General features: G+C 35.8%; 1 protein-coding gene across 1 annotated transcript in view; it reads right to left on the bottom strand.

Moving 5' to 3' along the window:
- The window catches only part of tcerg1l (transcription elongation regulator 1 like), a 207,376-nt gene that overhangs the window by 35,685 nt on the left and 148,788 nt on the right, over positions 1 to 22,903 (bottom strand). Inside the window, exon 7 of the mRNA XM_021480414.2 lies at positions 7,267 to 7,392. Coding sequence (XP_021336089.1) covers positions 7,267 to 7,392 — 126 coding nt within the window. The remainder of the gene's footprint in view (positions 1 to 7,266; positions 7,393 to 22,903) is intronic.

Genomic DNA, 22,903 nt, shown 5'->3' with positions numbered 1-22,903 from the left:
TGCTTTATAATAGTTTATGAGCCCCAAAAGTGGCAGATCTGTTCGGCGAATATCTGACTGCGTGTCACCGCATCCCTAAGGACTGTTTGGCGAAATATTTGACTGCATGTCACTGCATAACAAACAACTGAATTGATATAACTAGAGAAATGTCCACTGTGCTGCCGAGTGAGAGCGCTTGTCACTGCCGAGGCCCGTTTGTGGTGTGAGCGCGGGCCATCGGAGGAGACGGGAGGGGGGACAAGCGTGCTTTGGCTCGGTTCGAGGCAACTGTACCTAGTGTGAGTACGGCTTACTTCAAACTTTTGTGTTTCACAGACAAAAAAAGGAAAGCATGGGTGACTGAGCAATGATGAAAACTTTACTAAATGCATTTAAAAAAAAGATCTGATCATGAATTCAGTGTTAAAGTTTTTTTAAGAATGTTATTTTGTATTATTTAAAAAAAAAAGAAAAAGTAGCCTCTTATGGTTAAATGTGCTGTATGCAAGTTTTTGACTCTTTTAAAGCATAAAAATACCATAATATGTTTGCAGACCTTTAAGAAACATGCTAAGTGAACATTCTTGTTTATCAGAAAAACAAGGCTCAAGTCAGATATTCTGATTTGAAAATGTACATTAAATGCTGGAATGCTGTCTTTGTCTTGGTAATTTTAACCTGCCCAATGTCAGTTTAGCCAAATATATTTCAGCACTTCAGGTTGCCTTGGTGGAAAACAGCGTACTTCACTTATTTGGTCAAGAAAGGCTCTGAAAGCATGCCTCCATGACCGAAATGCAACCTCCGGTGGACAGTAGCAGACTCCGAAATGAGACTCTGATTCAGTTTCACATGGGGTTATTAGTTAGCAAATTATATATATATATATATATATATATATATATATATATATATATATATATATATATATATATATATATATATATATATATATGAGCAATTCCAGCGTAATGGATGTGACATTTGCAGTAAAATCTCAAAACATAAACTCACATGGAAAGCATATTTTAACATTATATTGAAACTTGTGTTTATATTTTACAGAACTACTGACCACAGAGTTAAGGGAGCAGATACATATCCATCTGTAAACATGTTTTGTACTTTAAATGAGGAAATAAACATGCATTATGGATGCAACAAAAAAAAAGTCTGTGGGTTTACAGTGTACAACATACTTTGTAGAAATTCTGTGAATTAAACTGCACAACCCAAAAGAAACAATGCTAATCAAAAGGATAAGACTTGGCTCACTATAAAACAAAAATGATTGGTTTTATTTTATGTAATATTTTCACATTTCTGAGGAAAAAGTGTCGTTTTGGATGTGACATCTCTTTGTTATGGATGTGACAGATGTAAACTGCCACTTGTGTGACTTTGGTAAATCAAATAGAATCATTTGAAAACATTGACAGATGCATTTTAAGTATTTCTAAAGTACTGTAAAATACTTGCTTACACAAAAAACTTAGAAACGGTTTCCGTATTTTGGTGAAAACTTTTTTTTTTTTTATGGCAAGGTTGACATTTACACAGAATAGCTCATATATATACTCATGTGCTTATGTGCCCTTGAACAGGGGTTTCTTAAGATAGCGTTACAGCTTTGTGAATGCTTTATTTCATGTGTATAGACTTGTATAGATTAATGTGTTTTAATAATTGTAACGTTATTCTTCCTAAATCAGAGATTGCAGTCTTTTGTTAGATCAATTCCATAAGATCAATTTGCCTAGCCTAATAATTTCATTCGATAGAGGCATAAATACACAATTGTTTATTTACTTTATATGTTCAAAAATATTTCTTTAACAGATTTTATAAAAACGGTATATTCAAACTTACAAAGTGTTAGGGCTTCAAGTAAAAACAAACAAACAAGCGCTTTCTTACTTTTGTCTCACGTTACTTCCATCCCCGCTGAATGTAGTAATGGATTACAAATCAAACAACTAGAACTGACAAATTCCTGTTAGACTGGGATGAAGCTGTTTTGGCCCCATAGCAGCTCTTTGTATCAAAACAAGCGACTGCTCTGCAATAATGGCTGAATGAAGATTCTGTTTGATTTATATCAGTCATCATCGCTACGCTGGAAGCGCTAAAAACTGAAAACTTCTCATCCACACCTACACAAACTATTCATCTGTTTTTGTCAGCACAGACACTTCCGTGGCACGCGTCCACTTCCAGTCTTACATAGATCAAAAACAATGGAGAGGAATATTTAGTAGAACCACAAGCTGCGATAAACACAAGGCTGCTGTCCAAAACATGGGACATGCTGGGGAATGGATAAACTGCACCGACTCTAGGCATGGGCCGGTATAAGATTCTGATGGTATGATAACTGGATAAAAATATCACAATATTGTGATTTATTGCTCTAAAATATGTTCTTGTTCAATGTCTGAGTAAAAAAACAACAACTTGTTTCCCCCATTGACCACAATAAGTTTTATTTTAAGAAACGTTTAAACAATATGTTAGAACAGTAAACATGGCAGACTAAATAATTAAAATAAATCATTGACTTGAGCTATCTTCATTAGTTTCAAAAACAGTGATTTGCTGAATCATGAGCTGACCAGTAGTAAAAAAAAAACACTTCAAATAAAACGAAACTAAAATTTGTCTTCAATAATAAACATTTCTGTCTCTCTCGCCCCCTCTATTTTCATTTTAAATGATTTTTCTGATATCCAGCTTAACAAAATTCAGAAGCGAGTGTTTTTAGCTGGCTTGGCAGCAGCCAAGAAAATAGTTGCGACAAGATGGAAGCCTCCACATTCTCTTAATCACCATCATTGGATTCTAACTTTTATTGATATTGTGTATTTGGAATTGTCCACTGCTCGCATCTATGCTGTTAGAGAAGGCACCATCAGACTTTGATCCCAAACTTTGGAAAAAGTTAAGAGTTTACTAATCTAAATCAAGGAGACTTCTTCCATTCTCTTTAAGAACAGCTCCAACTTTTGAGTCTTTCTGAGGTCACTGAAAGCACACTTATTTTCTTTAGCTTTTAATCATATGTTGTGAGTTTATGTATTTTGGTTCTGTATATGTTTGTTTTTTATGTACAGCACTTTGGTACCCTTTGTGGTTAGTTAAAAGTGTACTAGAAAAAAAAAATGAGTTGAGACATCAAAAGCAAATACTTTTGGTCCAGGCCCTTCCTTCCTTCCTTCCTTCCTTCCTTCCTTCCTTCCTTCCTTCCTTCCTTCCTTCCTTCCTTCCTTCCTTCCTCCCTTCCTTCCTCCCTCCCTCCCTCCCTCCCTCCCTTCCTTCCTTCCTTCCTTCCTTCCTTCCTTCCTTCCTTCCTTCCTTCCTTCCTTCCTTCCTTTCTTCCTTCCTTCCTTCCTTCCTTCCTTCCTTCCTTCCTTCCTTCATTCATTTTCCTCTTTGTTATTTTAGTATGTTTTTTTTCTTCTTTTTTTTCTTTATATTAATTGTTTAAGGTTCCCTGTTTGGGCTTCTAATAACTTTTCTTTATTGTCGAAGACCTCTTTCAGCACGGTTTCGAATATTTTAATTTATTTGTCTAATACTATTATTTATTTCTTTTTAGCCGACTTAATTTTACCCTTACTTAACCTTGAATACAGATTTGGTTAATTTCTTTTATTTTTGGTTTGGGAGTTTGTTTTATGTGTATGTATGTGTGCGTATTAGGGTTGTAACCGCATGAATTTTTTACGGTATGATAATCGTCTAAAACAATTCCACGGTTTGACGGTTTCGCGGTATACGGTATTAAATAGTAATTCTCATAGCAAAGACCCTGAAAAGAATAAGAACACGTTTTCTGACTGAACAAAGGTTTTATTTCAACAAACTTTTGAAAGAACCATTTTAATAGAACTATAAAAGTCTTTTATAAAAATAAACTGAAAAATTTCCCATTTTAATAAATTAAATTAGAAGGAATAAACAAGCAAGGTCTTTTAAGATTAGACAAAAATAAACTTAAACTGTCCTTCCTTATAAGCAGGATAAATGGGAGACCAAAAGTGCAATATTAAGTTTATGGCTGTAAACATGTATTTAAAGCGTTGTTTTTTTCAGTCTAGGTTGTGATGAAGAAATGTAAGCATGTTGAGATTTTCAGGACTTAATCTTGACCGCTGAGGTGAGAGAATGTGTCCACTTGTACAATGAACAAATAAAAAAATAAAAAAATAATAAATAATGTGTCAAAGTCCAAATAAACATGGTGCAAATCCTCTGTAAAAAAATAGATATAAATATTTACTATACTATAAATAGTTACATAACGAAACTAGATGCAATGCAGACAAACAGCTGCACCTTCATTTGCGTCTTTTGAAAAAAGCAAGAGCAGCAGTTCGTCTTTGCTGTGTCACTGTTTTGTCATGTTTCTGTGCTGCTGTGCATGCAAAAGTACTTAGTATGAGAATTATTTCATGCAAAACTTTTTTTTTTTTTTTTGCGTTTTATTTAGCCGCGCAGAAATGTATGCCTATCTCTCATTCCGTGTTGTTCAAAAAGCTCACTGTTGGTCCACAAACAAAAGTGAAACCTATGCTTATTGGTTGTGATATAGCGAGTTTGAACCAATCTGGGCATGGAGGAGGGACAATGCATCAATGTATCATGTCTGGTTTGTCCGGAGACACAGTGACGAGCGTTTCTTTGTCAAATCAGCGTTGTCAAATTTTGATGACGTAATCGCACTGATTCCGGAGCCGCATCCGCGAATGTTATGTGATACAGCACTGGAAAGCTGAGATTCTCTTCTTTATGCCAATCTTTGAATTGTATGAATCGGATCAGCGGATCAAAAGTTATTAAACATTTAAGAGCAATAATTATTTTTAGCCGCGGGCGGCTGTCTCGGTCTTTAAGGGTTAAAACCGTTGATATGCAATTGTTCATGGTATGATAATCGTGCACGTTCAAATTGTGGTAGACCGTCATACCGGTATATTGTTACAACCCTAGTGCGTATGCAGTTGAAGTCAGAATTATTAGCCCCACTTTGAATTTTATTTTTGTTTCCCAAATGATGTTTAACAGAGCAAGGAAATTTTCACAGTATGTCTGATAATATTTTTTTCATTTGGAGAAAGTCTTCTTTGTTTTATTTTGGCTAGAATAAAAGCAGTGTTATTTTTTTAACACAAATTTAAGGTCAATTATTAGCCCCTTTAAGCTAATTTGTTGTTAATAGTCTACAGAACAAACCATCGTTATACAATAACTTGTCTAATTACCCTAACCTGCCTACTTAACCTAAGTCTAGACTTTAAATGTCACTTTAAGCTGTATAGAAATGTCTTGAAAAATATTTAGTGAAATAATATTTACTGTCATCATGACAAAGATAAAATAAATCAGTTATTAGAAATGAGTTAATTAAACTATTATTTTTAGAAATGTGTTGAGCAAATCTTCTCTCCGTCAAACAGAAATTGGGGAACAAAATAAACAGGGGGCGAATAATTCAGGGAAACTAATAATTCTGACTAGCGGTTTTAAAACCTTCACTTTTCCAAACTACAAGAAACCTTGAATGCGGTTATCAAAGCAGTCCCATGCGGGTCCCACAGATTCTCAGAATTGAAGAAAAGATTGTGATGGTTGGATATTTTTGTCATCATAATCAGGATCGGTTTTATTACCTGAAGTGTTCTGGGTCAAATTTATCTTGTGTAAAGTGCTGTGAATTTGATGATTGCAGAAGCAAGTGCATGCTTTTCAACCTTTTCTCTTAACAGCGTGTGTCTATGACAGTTTTTTAGATGTCTTTTAATTATAGTCCCCTTTAAAAATGCCTCTAGGGTTAAGATTTTTGCAATAAAGTTGTCAAAAAATGTATGCAGTTTAGAAAACAATTACTCACTTTAGAGCAATAACGCCATTAGATAATACCACAAATTTGCTGGGCCAGGATTAAATTATGCTTTTAAAGAAAAAGGTTTTAAAGTAGACGTTACAATAAATATAATCATTTTGTTTTTTAAACAATTTTTATTACTGGACAGATTGGACAAAATAATGCTTAAAGGTTTATCAATACATCTCTCTGTGCACATACACCAGGGCTACATTTATTTATGTATTTGGTTTGTAAAGGTATAGAAAAATGGACTTCAGACATTAAACCTAATATGATTCATTTACTATATCATAACTACTAATTAAAAAAACTACACTACCTGACAAAAGTCTTGTCGCCTATCCACATTTTGGAACAACAAATAATAACTTGACTTCTAGTTGATCATTTGGTATCAGAAGTGACTTATAAGAAAGGCAAATGCCTCTAGATTACACTTTGTTGTGGAGGCTGAAGTATGAGAAGGAGCGCTATCCTGCTGAAGAATTTGCACAGCAGCAGCAGCACAAATGTCTTTATACCACAGGCTGTTGATGTTGCCATCCACTCTGCAGATCACTCGCATGCCTCAATAATGAATGTAACCCCAAACCATGATTTTTTCTTGACCAAACTTGACTGATTTCTGTGAGAATCTTGGGTCCATGCGGGTTCCAGTAGGTCTTCTGCTGTATTTGTGATGATTGGGATGCAGTTTAACAGATGATTCATCTGAAAAATCTACCTTCTGTCACTTTTCCAAAGGATCAACTAGAAGTTAAGGTGTTATTTATTGCTCTTATTACTGAGATGGAAGACAAGACTTTTGTCACGTAGTGTACTAGTAAAAACTGTTAAAATGATAATTTATGGTTAGACTTTTACTTTAAAACGTGACTTTTTACAAGGATATGCAGCTAACATGACCATAGCACACTAATGTACATGAGCTTGATGTTTTAGTGGTATTGTTTAGACAAAAACCACTTATGCTGTCAAGCCTCCATTTATTCAATAAAAAAACACATCAGCATTAATCTTGCAACATATTATTGGGATTAAATTATGATGTAAGTACAATATAATTATTCATATGAGGTCAAAGCTTAGTTTCCAGCATCATTACACCATTGTCTTCATGATTTTATTATAAAATTGTCTGTTATTGTGTTTTAAAATGTTAACAATACCAGACAATTTAATATTTTTTTCCCCTCCAGGATTTGTAGATGAATAAAACGTTTAAAATAACACTAAATGCCTACTATGTTCATTTACTCTCACTTTTGATCAATCGAACACATCCTTGCTGAATAAAAGTATTCATTTCTAACCTTTAAATACCAATACCTATGAATACTAATGAGATCATGTTGGCATACTTCCAAATGCCTAGTTTTACGTGTGTGTTATCTCACCCGCTGTTCTCTGCTTCTTCCAGTTTCCAGTGAGTAGAGTAACTCCAGGAGCAGCGAGTGAAGTCACAGCAGTGATCTGAGAGGGAAGAACAGGTCCTAACAAATTCTCCCAGCGCCGACGTCTTCCTGTTACAAACAAAAAAAAGAGAACACAGGAGTAGATTTTTACTATGCATGAACTATAGATATACTAAAAGAAAGACAGACAGACAGAGAGTTGCATAAAAACAAACTAGTAAAACTGGGATCCATGAAAAAAGATGTCGCCAAAAATAAAAAAAAATAAAAAAGTTTCACACTTAGGACAACATTTTAAAAGAAATCTGCGTTTACACATCTGTGAAAATAACCAAAAGCATTGTAATTTAATTTAATTTAATTTAATTTAATTTAATTTAATTTAATTTAATTTAATTTAATTTAATTTAATTTAATTTAATTTAATTTTAATGTAATGTAATGTAATGTAATTTAATGTAATTTTATTTTATTTTATTTTATTCAGTTTTGATCATGTGATCTACTTAATCATCACGCGACTCCTTAAATAAGGAATGCTTCCAGTCCACAAGTACAAAGATATTGTTGTTAACCTTGTTTTTTTTAGAAATGATTTTTTTTTTTTTGTCCACCTGAAATTGCAAAACGCACTGTGATAAATGTTAAGGCACATTGAACCAACAGGCGGCAATAAGTACATTGGGTCATGCTTTATTTTGATGGTCCGTTTGTTGAATTTAAGCCACGTTGCATCTACATGCCAACTAATTCTCATTAGACTATAAGTAGACTGTTAGGTTAGGGTTAGTGTAAGTTGACATCTACTTGGAAAGTTTCTTATAGTCAGTTAAAGGTCTGTTGATTGGCTGTATCAACAGATATTAAGCAGACAGTCTACTAATACTCAAATAGACCATCAAAATAAAGTGTTACCGTACAATCCATTCAAGTCAATGCAAAATTACTGTTCCTCAATGCAATCGACACAGAATATGTGATTCGTTTGCCGCAAATGTGCAGAATTTGTCTCAATCATGTCTTCCACTTTTGGTGTGAACCCAGCTGTGTTGGCCAATCAGAAAGGAGAAAACAGCAAGTACGCTGACATCATGAGGCAAAAACTCCAGTTGTAGTGTCCACATGACCACACTGTACCCGAAGGTTGGGGAAAACCTTTCCTGGCCTGATTTATCTGAAAGTGATTCTGAAATTCATATGGAGAAACAGCCATTCATTCGAGAGGGGTCTGGCTGCAGACTTGGTGTAGTGCAATCTGAGCTGCATCCAATGCTTTTTAATGCGCTCACTTAACCCCACCCCTAACCCTACCCGTCACAGTGACGTCACTCACTACATTGAGTGCATTGAGTCTGACATTGCATCGCTGAGTGATGCAGTCTCAGCTTGCATCATAAAGGCTGCATCCAGATACTATTGATTCATTCATTCATTTTCCTTCAGCTTAATCCGTTACTTATCTGGGGTTGTCACAGCAGAATGAGCAGACAACTATTCCAGCATATGTTTTACGCAGCGGATGCCCGTCCAGCTGCAACCCAGTACTGGGAAACACCCCTACACTCTTACTTTCACACATGCACTCACAATATGGCCAATTTTTGTTTTACCAAATTCACCTAAAGTACATGTCTTTAAATTGTGGGGGAAATGAGCACCCGGAGGACACCCACGCCAACACAAGGAGAGCATGCAAACTCCACACAGAAGTGCCAGCTGGCTCAACTGAGCCAACCAGTGTATAAAACAACTGCACTTTTGAAAACTTCCGTTTGTGAGGACAAAGCCTGATGATGTTGACCAAAATGTTTTAATTTTTTTCCCCGTACATTGCTCATCACTTCATCTTACTTGTGTCTTTTTGACAATAACGCACCTATTGGACTGCTTTGAAGGTGTGCTGAGTCTGTAGTTGCGTTTACATCACAAAGCTCAAATGATCTCAAGCTTCTCTTAAAACATGGCAATGAGTTCACTCATGCAATATTTTCTCACTAGTTTAACGGACACCTTTGGATTTGCTTGATTGAAAATTCATCATGGATGTGCATATGGAAAACCTGCAGCAATTGTGTGACTCTATCATACCGACAAGCTAAATCTATGAGGAATGTTTCCAGGACTTTGCTTAATCTCTGCCCAAAGAATTAAGACAGTTCTGAAGGCAAAATATAGTCCAAATTGGTATAAGCAAGATGTTCCTAATAATGTGGTTGGTGGATGTTTATATTAGTTTAAAACCAGATTAGGCTGAAATAAGCCATTTCTTTACGGCAGGGATTGCATTAAACCATGTTATTCCCTATTAACTGTGAGCTAGTGTGAAAGGTAATACTATTAGAGAGACGATGCCAAGGACATACTGCAAAATACACAAACATAATGTAGTACAAATCAGTCTTGCTATCCGCTTTCCACAAGCCAATAATGCTAGGGGTTCAATTCTCAATGGGTTATATGCAGGGCAAATGTTTTTTAGCCACTGCTAATGTTTATGTGGCTATTTTCAATTTCATAAGGTTCCTTTTACAGCATCAATAATGTTAGTTAATTAAAATATAATCAGCTAAATAGACGTCAGCATTAATTTAGTTCTTCAAGCGTTAAACAGTATGTAATCCATCAGGAGCGCAGAAAATCCATTGAAAATGCTGTGGTAACATACATTTCCATAAAAAAAAAAAAAAAAAGGCACGAAACCATGGCTGCGTCCGAAACCGCATATTTACATACTATATAGTACGCCAAAATCAGTATGCGAGCCGAGTAGTATGTCCGAATTTATAGAATTAGAAAATCAGTATGCGAAAAGTACCCGCATGACTTACTACTTCCGGCGAGATTCCAGAGTGCGCATCCCATGCATGCTGCGCTATCCCATAATGCCCCGCGAGCGAATTCATGAATGGAAGTAAAGCGACGCAACTGATGCAGGTAGGTCACGTGACCATGACAAAATGGCGGATGTAGTACGTCCAAATTCCATTCATACTTTTCACATTCATACTGTATAGAACGTACTTTTCTAACGGCCGAGTAGTACATTTAAATTCAAATGCAGTACCTACTGAGTAGTAGGCGGGCTCGGACGCAGCCCATGTGTTTTAATGCAGTACTTCTTGTGCAGTTTGATACCCACTTCAACCTGCTCAATCTTGCAGGTTTGCACTTTTTAACATTTGAAAAATTAGGCTCTTCTTAATGGATCATGCTGCACAACTTTTAGTCCAAGCTCTTGTCATTTCAAGGCTGGACTACTGCAATGGTCTCCCACCCTTCATTCTCAAGCCTCTACAGATGATCTAAAACATTGCAGCTCGTCTAGTCTTCAATGAGCCAAAGAGAGCTTGTGTAACAGCTCTCTTTATCTCTCTACATTGGTTATTGATTGAAACTCGAACCAAGTTCAAATCCAATCAAGTTACCTGCTCCTGAAGGTGTACATCCCCTCCAGGAGCCTCCGGTTGGAGTGTGAGCACTGACTTGTGGTGCCATCACAGAGAAGGTATAAGTTCCTTTCCAAAACCTTTTCATTTAATGTTCCTGGCTGGTGCAATGATCTTTTCATTCCTACTCGGACTGTGGATACACTAGTATCCTTCAAATGGAAATAAAAACCCATCTCTTCTGAGAACACCTGAACCTTGGTGAATAATACCAAAACCACCAATACACCTGACAAAAGTCTTGTCGCCTATTCAAGTTTTAGGAACAACAAATCATAACTTGGCCTCTAGTTGATCATTTGGTATCAGAAGTGGCTTTGATGAAAGACAAAGGCCTCTATTACAGTTATTTTACCAAAATAAAATATAATCATGCCTTGATTTTAAAATATTTAATTACGACAGTAAGGTCTGACTTTGCTTAGACAAAAGTCTTGTCACTTAACAGAAATACTGAACAGTATAGAATATAAAGTCATGCTGCAGTGGAAAAAGATTTAATATTGTGTATAAATCCCATGAGCTTGGAGGACTGCATGCATACATCTTTGAACAGGAACTTTGATGTGGAGGTTGAAGTATGAGAAGGAGCGCTATCCTGCTGAAGAATTTGTCCTCTCCTGTGGTTTGTAATGTAATGGGCAGCACAAATGTCTTGACACCTCAGGCTGTTGATGTTGTCATCAACTCTGCAAATCTCTCGCACGACCCCATACTGAATATAACCCCAAACCATGATTATTCCCTCACCAAACTTGACTGATTTCTGTAAGAATCTTGTCCATTCGGGTTCCAATCGGTCTTCTGCAGTATTTGTGTTGATTGGGATGCAGTTCAACAGATGATTCATTGGAAAAATGACCTTCTGTCAGACCTTCTACCTTCTGTCACTTTTCCAAACGATCAACTGGAAGGTATTTTTGTTGCTCTTCCAACTGGGATCGAAGACGAGACTTTTGTCAGTTAGTCTAGGAAAAAACTCTCTCAAAAAACTTCTAGTCTAAATTCTCTGAGCATAAACAAATTACTTTAAGTAACTAGCAAGCGGTGTGGTGGCATAATAGGTAGTACTGTCGCCTCACAACAAGGTCGATGGTTTGAGCCTCGTCTGGGTCAGTTGCCGTTTCTGTGTGGAGTTTGCATGTTCTCGCGTTTGCGTGGGATTCCTCCTGGTGCTCCGGTTGCCCCACAGTCCAAAGACATGCGCTATAGGTGAATTGGGTGTGCTAAATTGTCCGTAGTGTATGAGTGCGTATGGATGTTTCCCAGAGATGGGTTGCGGCTGGAAGGGAATCCACTGCGTAAAACGCGCTAAAGTTGGCGGTTCATTCCGCTGTGGCGACCCCAGATTAATAAAGGGACTAAGCTGAAAAGAAAATGAATTAATGAACTAGCACTTGTATGTATTGTCTCTTCCTGTTGAATCATTAAATAAATCCTCTATTGTAAGTCGCTTTGGACAAAAGCAACTGCTAAATGTAAATAGTGTATCTAAATCAGGCAGTGAAGATGATGGATTTTTAACAAATCAGATTTTAAACACAGAAAAGCGCACACGCTGGCTTATTCGAAATTAAAAGTACGCCACACTCAACCTCCTCATAAACCTAAATCAAACCTAAATACCTCATTTGAACAGGATTGTTCTGTCTTATGTAAAAGTACTTGTATAGTCTGTCTTGGGTTACTTTTATAGTTGCGTATTTATAGTATTTGTATATTAGTGTCACAGTCACCAGCGATCCAGCCCCTGTAGATTACTGGAGAACTACAAATCTGCCAGCAAAAGAACTACAAATCCAGTCATGCATGACTCACACACCCGGCCTAGATCCCCATGATTGCAAACAGGAACACCTGAAGCTGTTCAAGACTTAATTATACAGATTATATATACACTTCTCAAACACACAAGTTGCTGAGTCTTGTTAAATTGTATAGTGACCATTACTATGCGTTTTCCTTGCCTTCCGTGTTTAAACCTTGCTTTGTTTTGTTTATGTTGCTTGCTTCCTGCCTTTTTACCCATCTGCCTGTTTATTTGACTTCAACTCTGGATTGCCTGTGTACATCTGTTTGCCCCTGTGTTGCCCATTGCTTGCCTGACCATCCTGCTAATAAGCCCTGCGTTTGGATCTGCATCTCTGTTGTCAGCATATACCTTGTAACAGATAGTTAGATTAGTTTAATTAGGATTAGATTAACCTTAGTTGTTTGTTAACTAATCAACTTTATTGTTAAGTGTTGCCATTTTATTTTATTTATCTAGTATCATTATTGTAGTTTTAGGATCATTTCAGTCTGCTTCATTTAGCTGATTCCTTTTTGATTGTGTGGTTTAAAAGGGCATGTACAGAAGGAGAAAAGGCCAACGTCATTTACAATCCCGAAAGCTTGATAACTTCAACCATTTTTTTTTGTGAAGCAGAACATCACAAATGCTTTAAAAATGCATCTGCTTTCTGGGCTCTTGGAAATGGCACATACATATTCAACCTGACAATCTGTCAACCCCTCTGGATTTCAGCAAGCCCAGCCCAGAGCCGAAGCCAAATGTAATTAACCTTTATGAACAAGCAGAGTCTGTTGAGCAGAATTCGGACAGACGCTAGAAAATTAAAGGTTAAATATGGCCCGGTTGATGAGAGAGAGCGCCTCCAGCCTCTTCCAGCATTTTCAGTGTTTAGCCATGCAGTCAGAGGAACTTTTGATTGAAGCTTTGATGAGTTAAACAAGTTTAGAGTGTAAAATGAAACACTCTTTCGGTTCGCAGTGATGAAAGCAGCGTTTGTGTTGATCTAGGGAAAGGTTGTAGGTTAGTCAAGTTGAGTTTTATTGTCACTCCGCTACATGTGTGAACAAAGTAGAATGAAATGACGTGTCGTTCAGTACCACCGTGCTACATAAATAAACATGATCATAAATATGAACACAACTATTTTTTGAAGTTATACATACACTGTAAAAACAAGAATATTTTTATATCCATATTTTGAGATTCACAAGGGTTTTTCATTTATTTACGGTTGTGAATTGCATTATGGGGGCTTAATCTCTGCTCTGTTGACTGTGATACTGAAAATTCAACTCTACAGGTTAACAAGCTGACTTTTACCGACATTTTCGTAGTTTGAAATTATTTAATGTATAAGAAATAATATAGAGGAATGTGTCTGTAAAATAACAGAAACTGTACTGGTAGATTATTACAAGTTTTTTTTTACTGTAACATACAACACCAACACAGACAATATATCAATTTAAACTATTAAATTGTTAATAAGTCACTTTTCTGAACTTTTAAAGGTTAATAATTGTTGGAAGAAAGATCAATGAATTTTCTTAGCAATTACTTGACTTTAATAAAGTAAGTAAACTTAAATTTAAGTCAACTAACTATGTACATTATAAAATTAAGTAAAAGTGTCAAAACTAATTGTTTCTTTGGTGCACCATGATGCAGATGGGGACAATTCGATATCGGTTCAGGGATAGATCATAACCGGTTATTACTTACTGATGTCATTTATCCCCTATGCGCAATGTCGCGGTAGAATACTATGGTGAGGGAAGCGAGGGCGAGTAAATAAACCACTCTTACTACTAAAAAAAGCAGATAATTGTGCACAATTCACTGCTTGTGAGTTTGCTGGACAGTCTTTTACTGACACTGAGAAATGGTACCGCACGAGCTACAATTTCACTACAAGAGAGAAATGCTGTAAAACTCTCTCTCTCTCTCTTTCTCTCAATTCAATTAAATTCAATTAAATTCGATAATTGCTTTATTGGCATGACATGATCTCTCTCTCTCTCTCTCTCTCTCTCTCACTCACTCACTCACTCACTCACACACACACACACACACACACACACACACACACACACACACACACACACACACACACACACACACACACACACACACACACTTTGGACATTTGACCAGCTGGGGTGTTCGTGAGGTAACTTTTCTTCTCCTCTCGGCTGATTCAGATAGGAGTGTGCCTGGTGCAAGTTTTCTTCACCTCGTCTATTAAGGATAACCTATGATAACAGCTTATTATGCGCATATATACTGTAAATGCGGCTGTTCCTCCCGCATCACTCAACTATGTAAAGCCCTTTTAATTTGAAAGCCAAGTGCAGCCCTTTCTGTTAAGCGAGTGAAGATCAACTTCATTTGTTCAATCCACTTAAATACACTTAAACTTCAAGGACAACACATACACTTAATACAAAAATACACTTCATTAAACTTGTAAACATAAACATCTATTGTTTGCTGTAAAACTGCAGGTTAACTTTTTTGTAAAAAGCACTATACAAATAAACTTGAATTGAACTTAAATTTGTAAAAATCATTTTGTTAACTTGTTTGATTTGTGTCATGATAACATGAAGGAATTGTGTGGAACCCAGCCTTTTTACAGTGTATTCACTGTAAAAAATGCAGGGTTCCACACAACTCATTCATGTTGTCCCAACACAGATCAAGTAAACTTAACACTTTTAACAAATTTATGTAGGTTGAACATAAAAAAATTAAGCTGTCCCAATGAAATCTCAAGACTTGTTGTTTTAGCTTATTTTAAATAGGTAGTTTGAACAACCAAAAAATATAATTTAGTAGTTTTAATGTAAACTGAATTGAATAAATGTGACCGTATTTAAAAGTGTTACTAATAAAATAATAATAAAAATAGAATGAAAGGGAAACAATAAATAAAACATGACATTTTTAAATGTTAAAAAGTAATGCCATTTTCTTGCAAAATGATTTCAATATACCACAATTCTGAATGTTATTTTTAAGGCCTTGTTTCCCTATTTTATCTTCATTTACAAGTATTAGGGTATTTACAGCTACATTTCTGTCGGTTCCCATCTCGTCACTTTGTGCCCCCTGTCAGCAAAGTCGCAAACTGCTGTTACACCTAAAAACTTGTTCTCAATCGCTTAGTGTTGTTGCAGCGACACACGCCACGGTAAATGTCATTTTAAAGTGTCACCAACTGTACTTCAAAAAATAACTTTGTTCAACCAATCAGCATCCAAATTAGGGCTTTGTGTATGAATTGTATATGATATATTTTAGTTGAACTAAATGAAACCCTTTAGTTTAATCAAGTGTCAGTATTAATTAGTGGATTATTACCTGCTGATTATTTTTAAGATCTTGGCAGCTTATTAGTGTTTAGTATAACAACCTATTCTGCATGATCTTATTCTACATCCCTAAACAACCCAACAACTACCTTAATAACTATTAATAAGCACCAAATTATGAGTTTAATGAGTTTAAAGTCAATGTTACAGTTTGTTTATAGCATGAATAGTACCTTTTAAATTTAAAATATAAAATGAATTACTTATTTATTTATTTTTTTTTGTAAAGTCATCATCAAAAATATAACTCCAAATGTCTTCAAAGGACTTAAGAGAAAAAATCATTATGGAGGAATATCAGTCTTTGTAGTGTCCTGTCATTTACAGTTTTGAAAAGATCTATTGTGCATTATGGGAGTTAAATGAAGAGGGAGATGATGAGATCTGCTCATTAAAACATTTAATGATGCATGAACTCGTGATTTGCATCTGTTCGCTGAAACAATACGGCTGTTCCTGCCATTTGCTTTCAGATGTGGGACACACACCAACAGTCAAACTCACACACACATGCTGGATTGATAACCTTGGGCAGCTATAGATCATCGCTATACTTCGTGATGTCTGTGTTTTTCTGCAGGATCCTGGGCTGTAGCTTTCATTTATTTCACTCAAAGTTGCATATGTGGTGAGCTGTTTCACCGCTCTTGAGGACGCGTCTCACACATATCTCATCAATCTTGAATTAGCTGCTTGTCTTATGTATAAAAAGATGAGATCGTTTAATGAGAACAGGCACGCGGGTCCCAGTGAAAAGATGTCTTCTAGCTTAGTCATTCAATAATTAAAAGTGCATGATCAAAAACCTGAGAACTGATTAAAGCTACTAAAATCAACAGTGAAAGCGCGTCATTTACTGTCTCTGCACTTGTAATGCATTTCCATTATGATATGAAGTTATGTAAATGTTTTTCCAAACCAGGTTTGTTGTGAATACATACTTCTAAAAATGTCTGTTAATGACTTAAAGCTGCTAAAACTTTTCTGTATGTTGATGTTTCCAGCTGAAACAGAATATTGTGCATCATTTCCTAGTAGCAAACTAACAATAAGAGGTACATGGGAATATTGTTGTTGAATCTGTCAAACTGACATCAACAGACTAAAGACTCATTCATTTTCCTTCAGCTCAGTCCCTTATTTATCAGTGGTTGCCACAGCGGAATGAACTGCCAACTATTATATGTTTTACGCAGCGGATGCTCGTTCAGCTGTTGTAGTAGTAGCAGTAGTAGTAGTATTCGTTGTTAGTGTAGTAGTATCAGTAGTAGATGTTGTCGATGTAGATGTTGTAGTAGCAGTAATTGCGGTAGTAGTAGTCGTTGTTGGTGTAGTAGGATCAGTAGTAGATGTTGCTGATGTAGATGTTGTTGTTGTAGCAGTGATTGCTGTAGTAATGTCAGTAGTAGTAGTAGATATTGTTGTAGTAGTATTAGCAGTGGCGCCCCCAGAAAATTTTCTTAGGGGTGGCCAGAAGAGGCCGAATCAAATCTTGGGGTGGCACACAAAAAAAATAATTAGTGTAATGTTATAATTTTGTTTTTGGTAAATGAAATAATGTAGTTTTTATTCATTTAATTATTTCTTCCTGAAATATTGCAATTTATTCCTTGAAATAATTTAGGAAGTACATGTGCAAACCAAATAAAACCAGTTTCTAGATCAAATGAACACTAGGGGGCAGTATGACATTCATTCATCCTTCGGCTTAGTCTCTATTTCAGCGGTCGCCACAGCAGAATGAACCACCAACCATTCCGGCATAGTTTTTATGCAGCGGATGCTCTTCCAGCCACAACCCAGCACTGGGAAACACCAATAAATTCTCACATTCACACACATACACTATGGCCAATTTAGATTATTCAAGTTATCCATATAGCACACGTCTTTGGACTGTGGGGGAAACTGGAGCACCTGGAGGAAACCCATGCCAACATGTGGAGAACATGCCAACTAAACACAGAAATGTCAACTGGCCCAGCTGGGACTCGAACTAGTGACCTTCTTGCTGTGAGGCAACAGTTCTAACCACTGAGCCACTGCTGCCCCTCTTTCACTGTATTTAATTATTTTTTCAGTTGATCTCTGTAAAGTAGAATTCAATCTCCTAGCCGGGACTCGAACCAGCGACCTATACTTCAGAGACCTGAGGTATATACATTTACCTCATCTGTCCTCATGGACAACTTTTCTTTTATGTTCAGTTTGCTTAATAGCTTAGTTTGTACGTTTGATGCAAATCTCTCAGGTTTGAATCCAACAAAGAGGTCAAGTCAATGTAAAATCGTTTACAAGTTAAAAATGCGTAGGTACAATGCATTTTTCTCTTGCATTTAGGTCGATGGTGGGGCCAGACAAAATCTGTAGACATTTTTTTCTATTTCTGCTCATTTTGTGAAAAAAAAAAAAAGTAGTATTGTATATGAAAACGTATTATATGAAAGAAAAGAATAATATTTTTAACTTTTATTTAATGTTTACAATGCAAATTAATGTAGATCCACTTACTGAATTTGATAAACAAAGCAAGTCTCTCAAATCTGTGAGGCACGAGCCTCACTAGCTCCCTCTAGTGGACTTGTATTCTGAAATGTGCAACAAAATGGAGCAGTGTATTTAACATTTTTCAAATATATAACCTGAAACACATACAACTGAAGTCAAAATTATTATTATTTTTTTTCAAATATTTCCGGAATGATATTTAACAGAGGAAGATTTTTTTCACAGTATTTCCTATAATTTTTTACTCATTTGATTTATTTTAGCTAGAATAAAAAACAGTTTTGAATTTATTTAAAAACCATTTTAAGGCATATATATATATATATATATATATATATATATATATATATATATATATATATATATATATATAATTTATTTTTTTTATATAATTTTATATATAAATTGTATAATTTATTTTCCCGATAGTCTACAGAAAAAAACATCATTATACAAGGACTTGCCTTAATACCCTTACCTGCCTACTTAACCTAATTAACTTAGTTAATCATTTAAATGTCACTGTAATCTGAATTATTGTGTTTTAAAAATATCTAGTCAAATATTATCTACTGTCATCATGCAAAGAAAAAAGAAATCGGTTATTAGAAATGAGTTATTAAAACTATTATGTTTAGACATATGATGAAGAAGTCTTCTCTCCGTTACACAGAAATTGGAGTAAAAATATACAGGAGGGCTAATAATCCTGACTTCAACTGTATCTCCACTGAGCCTATTGTAGGTTGATTCTTGTCATACTGTATTTGCAGAACTGTCTCTTTAAACATGATTTCATCTCTGCTTTGAGGATAAAAAAAGCCCAAATTTGCTCATAAAGGTTCAAAGGTGTCCTGTATAAACCCGTCTTCACCCCGAACGGAGCGAATCAAAACAGGGTCGATCGGTTGATATTACTCTTGGGAAGGTTAAGAGACTTTGATGTGTTTTGATGTCTGAACTGATGGGATAGAGGGTGACATGAGGACATTATCTGTAATCTGTTGTTATGAAGGCATCAAACGGAGGCAGTGAAAGCTTGCGGGATGACCTGTATATGACAAATGCTCGCTAGGGGTGAGAGACGGAGACCTTTGCAGTCGATAAGATTTGTGGTGGATGTTTAAGGTTAAAACGCAAGCTCTAAACTGTGCATCCTACTGCTAGCTGTTTGTGATTTGATTTATTTTCTACACTCAAAAATTTATATTTAATCAAGCTATTTATTTAAAATAAGCTGAAACAATAATATTGTTGTTTTTCTTTGGGACAACTTAATTGTTTTATCTTTAATCCACTTAAATTTGCAAAAACGTACAAGTTAACTTAATTTCTTCATGTTGTTCCAACACACATCGATGTTGTGGATCCCAACATTTTTTACAAAGTAAAAACTATTGATCTGTTGTGTTTTCCAGTCTGTATATGCTATATATTAAAAATAAAGTCTAACTGTTGTTATTAAGATTGCTGTAGTTGTTGTAGTAGTAGTCATAGTAGCAGTATCGATTGTAGTTGTGATTAATGAAGTAGTGGTTCCTGTAGTAGTTGATGTCATTGGTATAGTGGTATCAGAAGTAGTGAAGGTGTTGTTGTAGTAGTAGTCGTTGTTGGTGTAGTAGTATCAGTAGTAGATGTTGTCGATGTAGATGTTGTAGTAGCAGTAATTGCGGTAGCAGTAGTAGTAGTCGTTGGTGTAGTAGGATCAGTAGTAGATGTTGCTGATGTAGATGTTGTAGTAGCAGTGATTGCAGTAGTAATGTCAGTAGTAGTAGTAGTAGTAGATATTGTTGTAGCAGATGCTGTAGTAGTATCAGTAGTAGTAGTTGTCGTAGTAGTATCAGTATTAGTAGACATTAGCCCCTTTCACACAGTGATACCGGTAAATATCCGGAAAATTTCCGGAAAGACTTTACCGGTATATTGAAAAAAGCGCTGTTCACACAGGCGAGGACGTTACGGAAATTTTCCGGAAAAGAGCATTCACACATCCATTCCAAAATACTGGTAAATTCTGACATCATTCACCACAAATGAGCTTTAAACGGCTGCGTTTGTATTTGTAAACATTTGACTAAATTACAAACTCTGTGGATGATCAATATTGTGAACAACTTTCTCAGGATCACTTTCGCATGTCGAGATGTTCATAATATGTACGTGTGCTGGCGCTCACAGGCTGTTTCACAGGCACACGAACGTAAACAAACAACGGCTTATCATAAGCATCTCATCGATGATTATTTACACAGTTGGCATTAAGAAGAACATATAAACGTGATCTGACTAACTTCTAGCAGCTAAATGTGTCTGGAAAAATATTCAAAGGCTTTTATCCTCACAAACCGCGTGGACGTAAATGCGTCTGACTGTTGTGATTGGCTAAAGCAGACGTCTCACGTCAGCACGTTCTAGACGTGCACGCGCTTATTACGGGAATCTTCTTTCTGCGTTCACACAGCGCAGCATTCCGGGAAATTACCGGTAATGTTACAACTTCTCTTTCCGGAAAATAGCCAGAACGAATTTACCGGTATTTTCAAAAAGGACCTGTTCACACATACAACCTTTCCGGAAAATTGCGTCTGACTGTTTTGATTGGCTAAAGCAGACGTCTCACGTCAGCACGTTCTAGACGTGCACGCGCTTATTACGGGATTCTTCTTTCTGCGTTCACACAGCGCAGCATTCCGGCAAATTGCCGGTAATGTTACAACTTCTCTTTCCGGAAAATAGCCAGAACGAATTTACCGGTATTTTCAAAAAGGACCTGTTCACACATACAACCTTTCCGGAAAATTGCCGGTAATTTTCCGGAAAGGTCTGTATGTGTGAAAGGGGCTAAAGTAGCAGTTGTGGCTGTATTAGCAGCAATAGTAGTTGTAATATTAGTAACTTTCAGTAGTAGTAGTTGGTGTAGCACTTGTGATTTATTATTATTGTCGTTGTCAGTTATTATTACTATTGTTTTTTTCTTTCTTTTTACTGTCATTATTACTATCATACATTACTTGCATCATTGTTACTTCTTACCACTGACTGGTTTCTTTCTATCTGTTTTATTTATATCTGTGATATTTTCTTCATTTATTGACTGTTATTGTCCCTTATGTCCACCAAGTTACCTTCACATACACATGCACGCACGCACACACACACACACACACACACACACACACACACATACGCACCTACCAGTAGCTGACTGTTGTTGTTGTTGTTTTGTTTTGTTGTTTTTTTGTTGATGTTTCTTTGTATTTGTATGATCCCAATTTATGTAGCATATTCTACTTTTAGCATATTCTAAAAAAAGAGCATAGAAATATAAAAAAAGAGCAAAAAATAAAAAAGAGCAAAAGAAATAAAGTCTAACAAGTTTACTTCATAGGCATAAGCTATGCAGTTATAATTGAATCCAATAGGTCTTTGACATTAGCATGAGGCTAGGCTAATGATGCATGAAACACAGCCAAACAAAAAGAGGAAATAACAGAACCGAATCAGATACATAACTAAATAATGAAAACTAAATACCCATTATGGAGTGGAAGCAAAACGAACAATATGCAAATTAACTGCTTCTCCCCGCCCCCTCTGCAGAAGAGGGAGGAGCCTTTACAGCTTGTACTTCAGTTACTCCAGCAAGAGACACTCAAATTAGTTTTGCTCTGTTCAAACTCCTTATTTAACAAAATCTTTAATTACTTTTTGTGTCAACTTTATTGTTTTATGTTCAATCCATTTAAATTTGTAAAAAGTCGGCTTAAGTTCTCCATGGTGTTCCAACACAAATCAATTGTGTGGATGCCAACATTTTTTACAACGTGGAAACAAGTGACCAGTTGTGTTTTTACAGTCTGTATATGCTATCTATTTGAAAGAAATCATATCAATTAAGTTAACTTAAATGTTTTTACTAATTTAAGTAGATTGAACAAAAAACAACTAGGTTACCCCCCCAAAAAATTATTTTTAAAGAATTGTGTTGATTCAGCTCATTATAAATAAGTAGTTTGAACAAATAGCACATATATTTATTTGAGTGTAAAAACAAGTGAGCGCTTGTTTTTACAGTCTGTATATGCAGCATGCTAGCCATCACAAATAAATCCTCACACTTTTACTATATATGCATAAACTATGCCGTGATAATTGTGGCTAGGCTATTGATGGATGAAACAGACAGCCACACAAATAGAAGGTGACACAAAACTGAATTAGATAAATCCCTAAATAATGAAACCCATGCTTTATTGAGTTGAAGCAAAACAACATGGATGCAAATGCAAATTAACTGCTTCTCCATTTGCAGAAGAGGGTGGAGCTTTTAGAGTTTGTACTTCGGTTACTCCAGTAAGAAACACCATTAAAATTAGTTTTGCTTTTTGTTCAAACTACATCTTTTAAATGAGCTGATACAACACAATTATTGAGTTTTTTTTTTAAGATTCAATCCACTAACATTTGTAAAAATAAATAAGTATTTCTTCACATTG

This window comes from Danio rerio, chromosome 12 (genome assembly GCF_049306965.1).
Source record: "Danio rerio strain Tuebingen ecotype United States chromosome 12, GRCz12tu, whole genome shotgun sequence".
In the NCBI taxonomy this organism is placed as follows: domain Eukaryota; kingdom Metazoa; phylum Chordata; class Actinopteri; order Cypriniformes; family Danionidae; genus Danio; species Danio rerio.
This window is presented reverse-complemented; position numbering and strand designations above follow the sequence as displayed.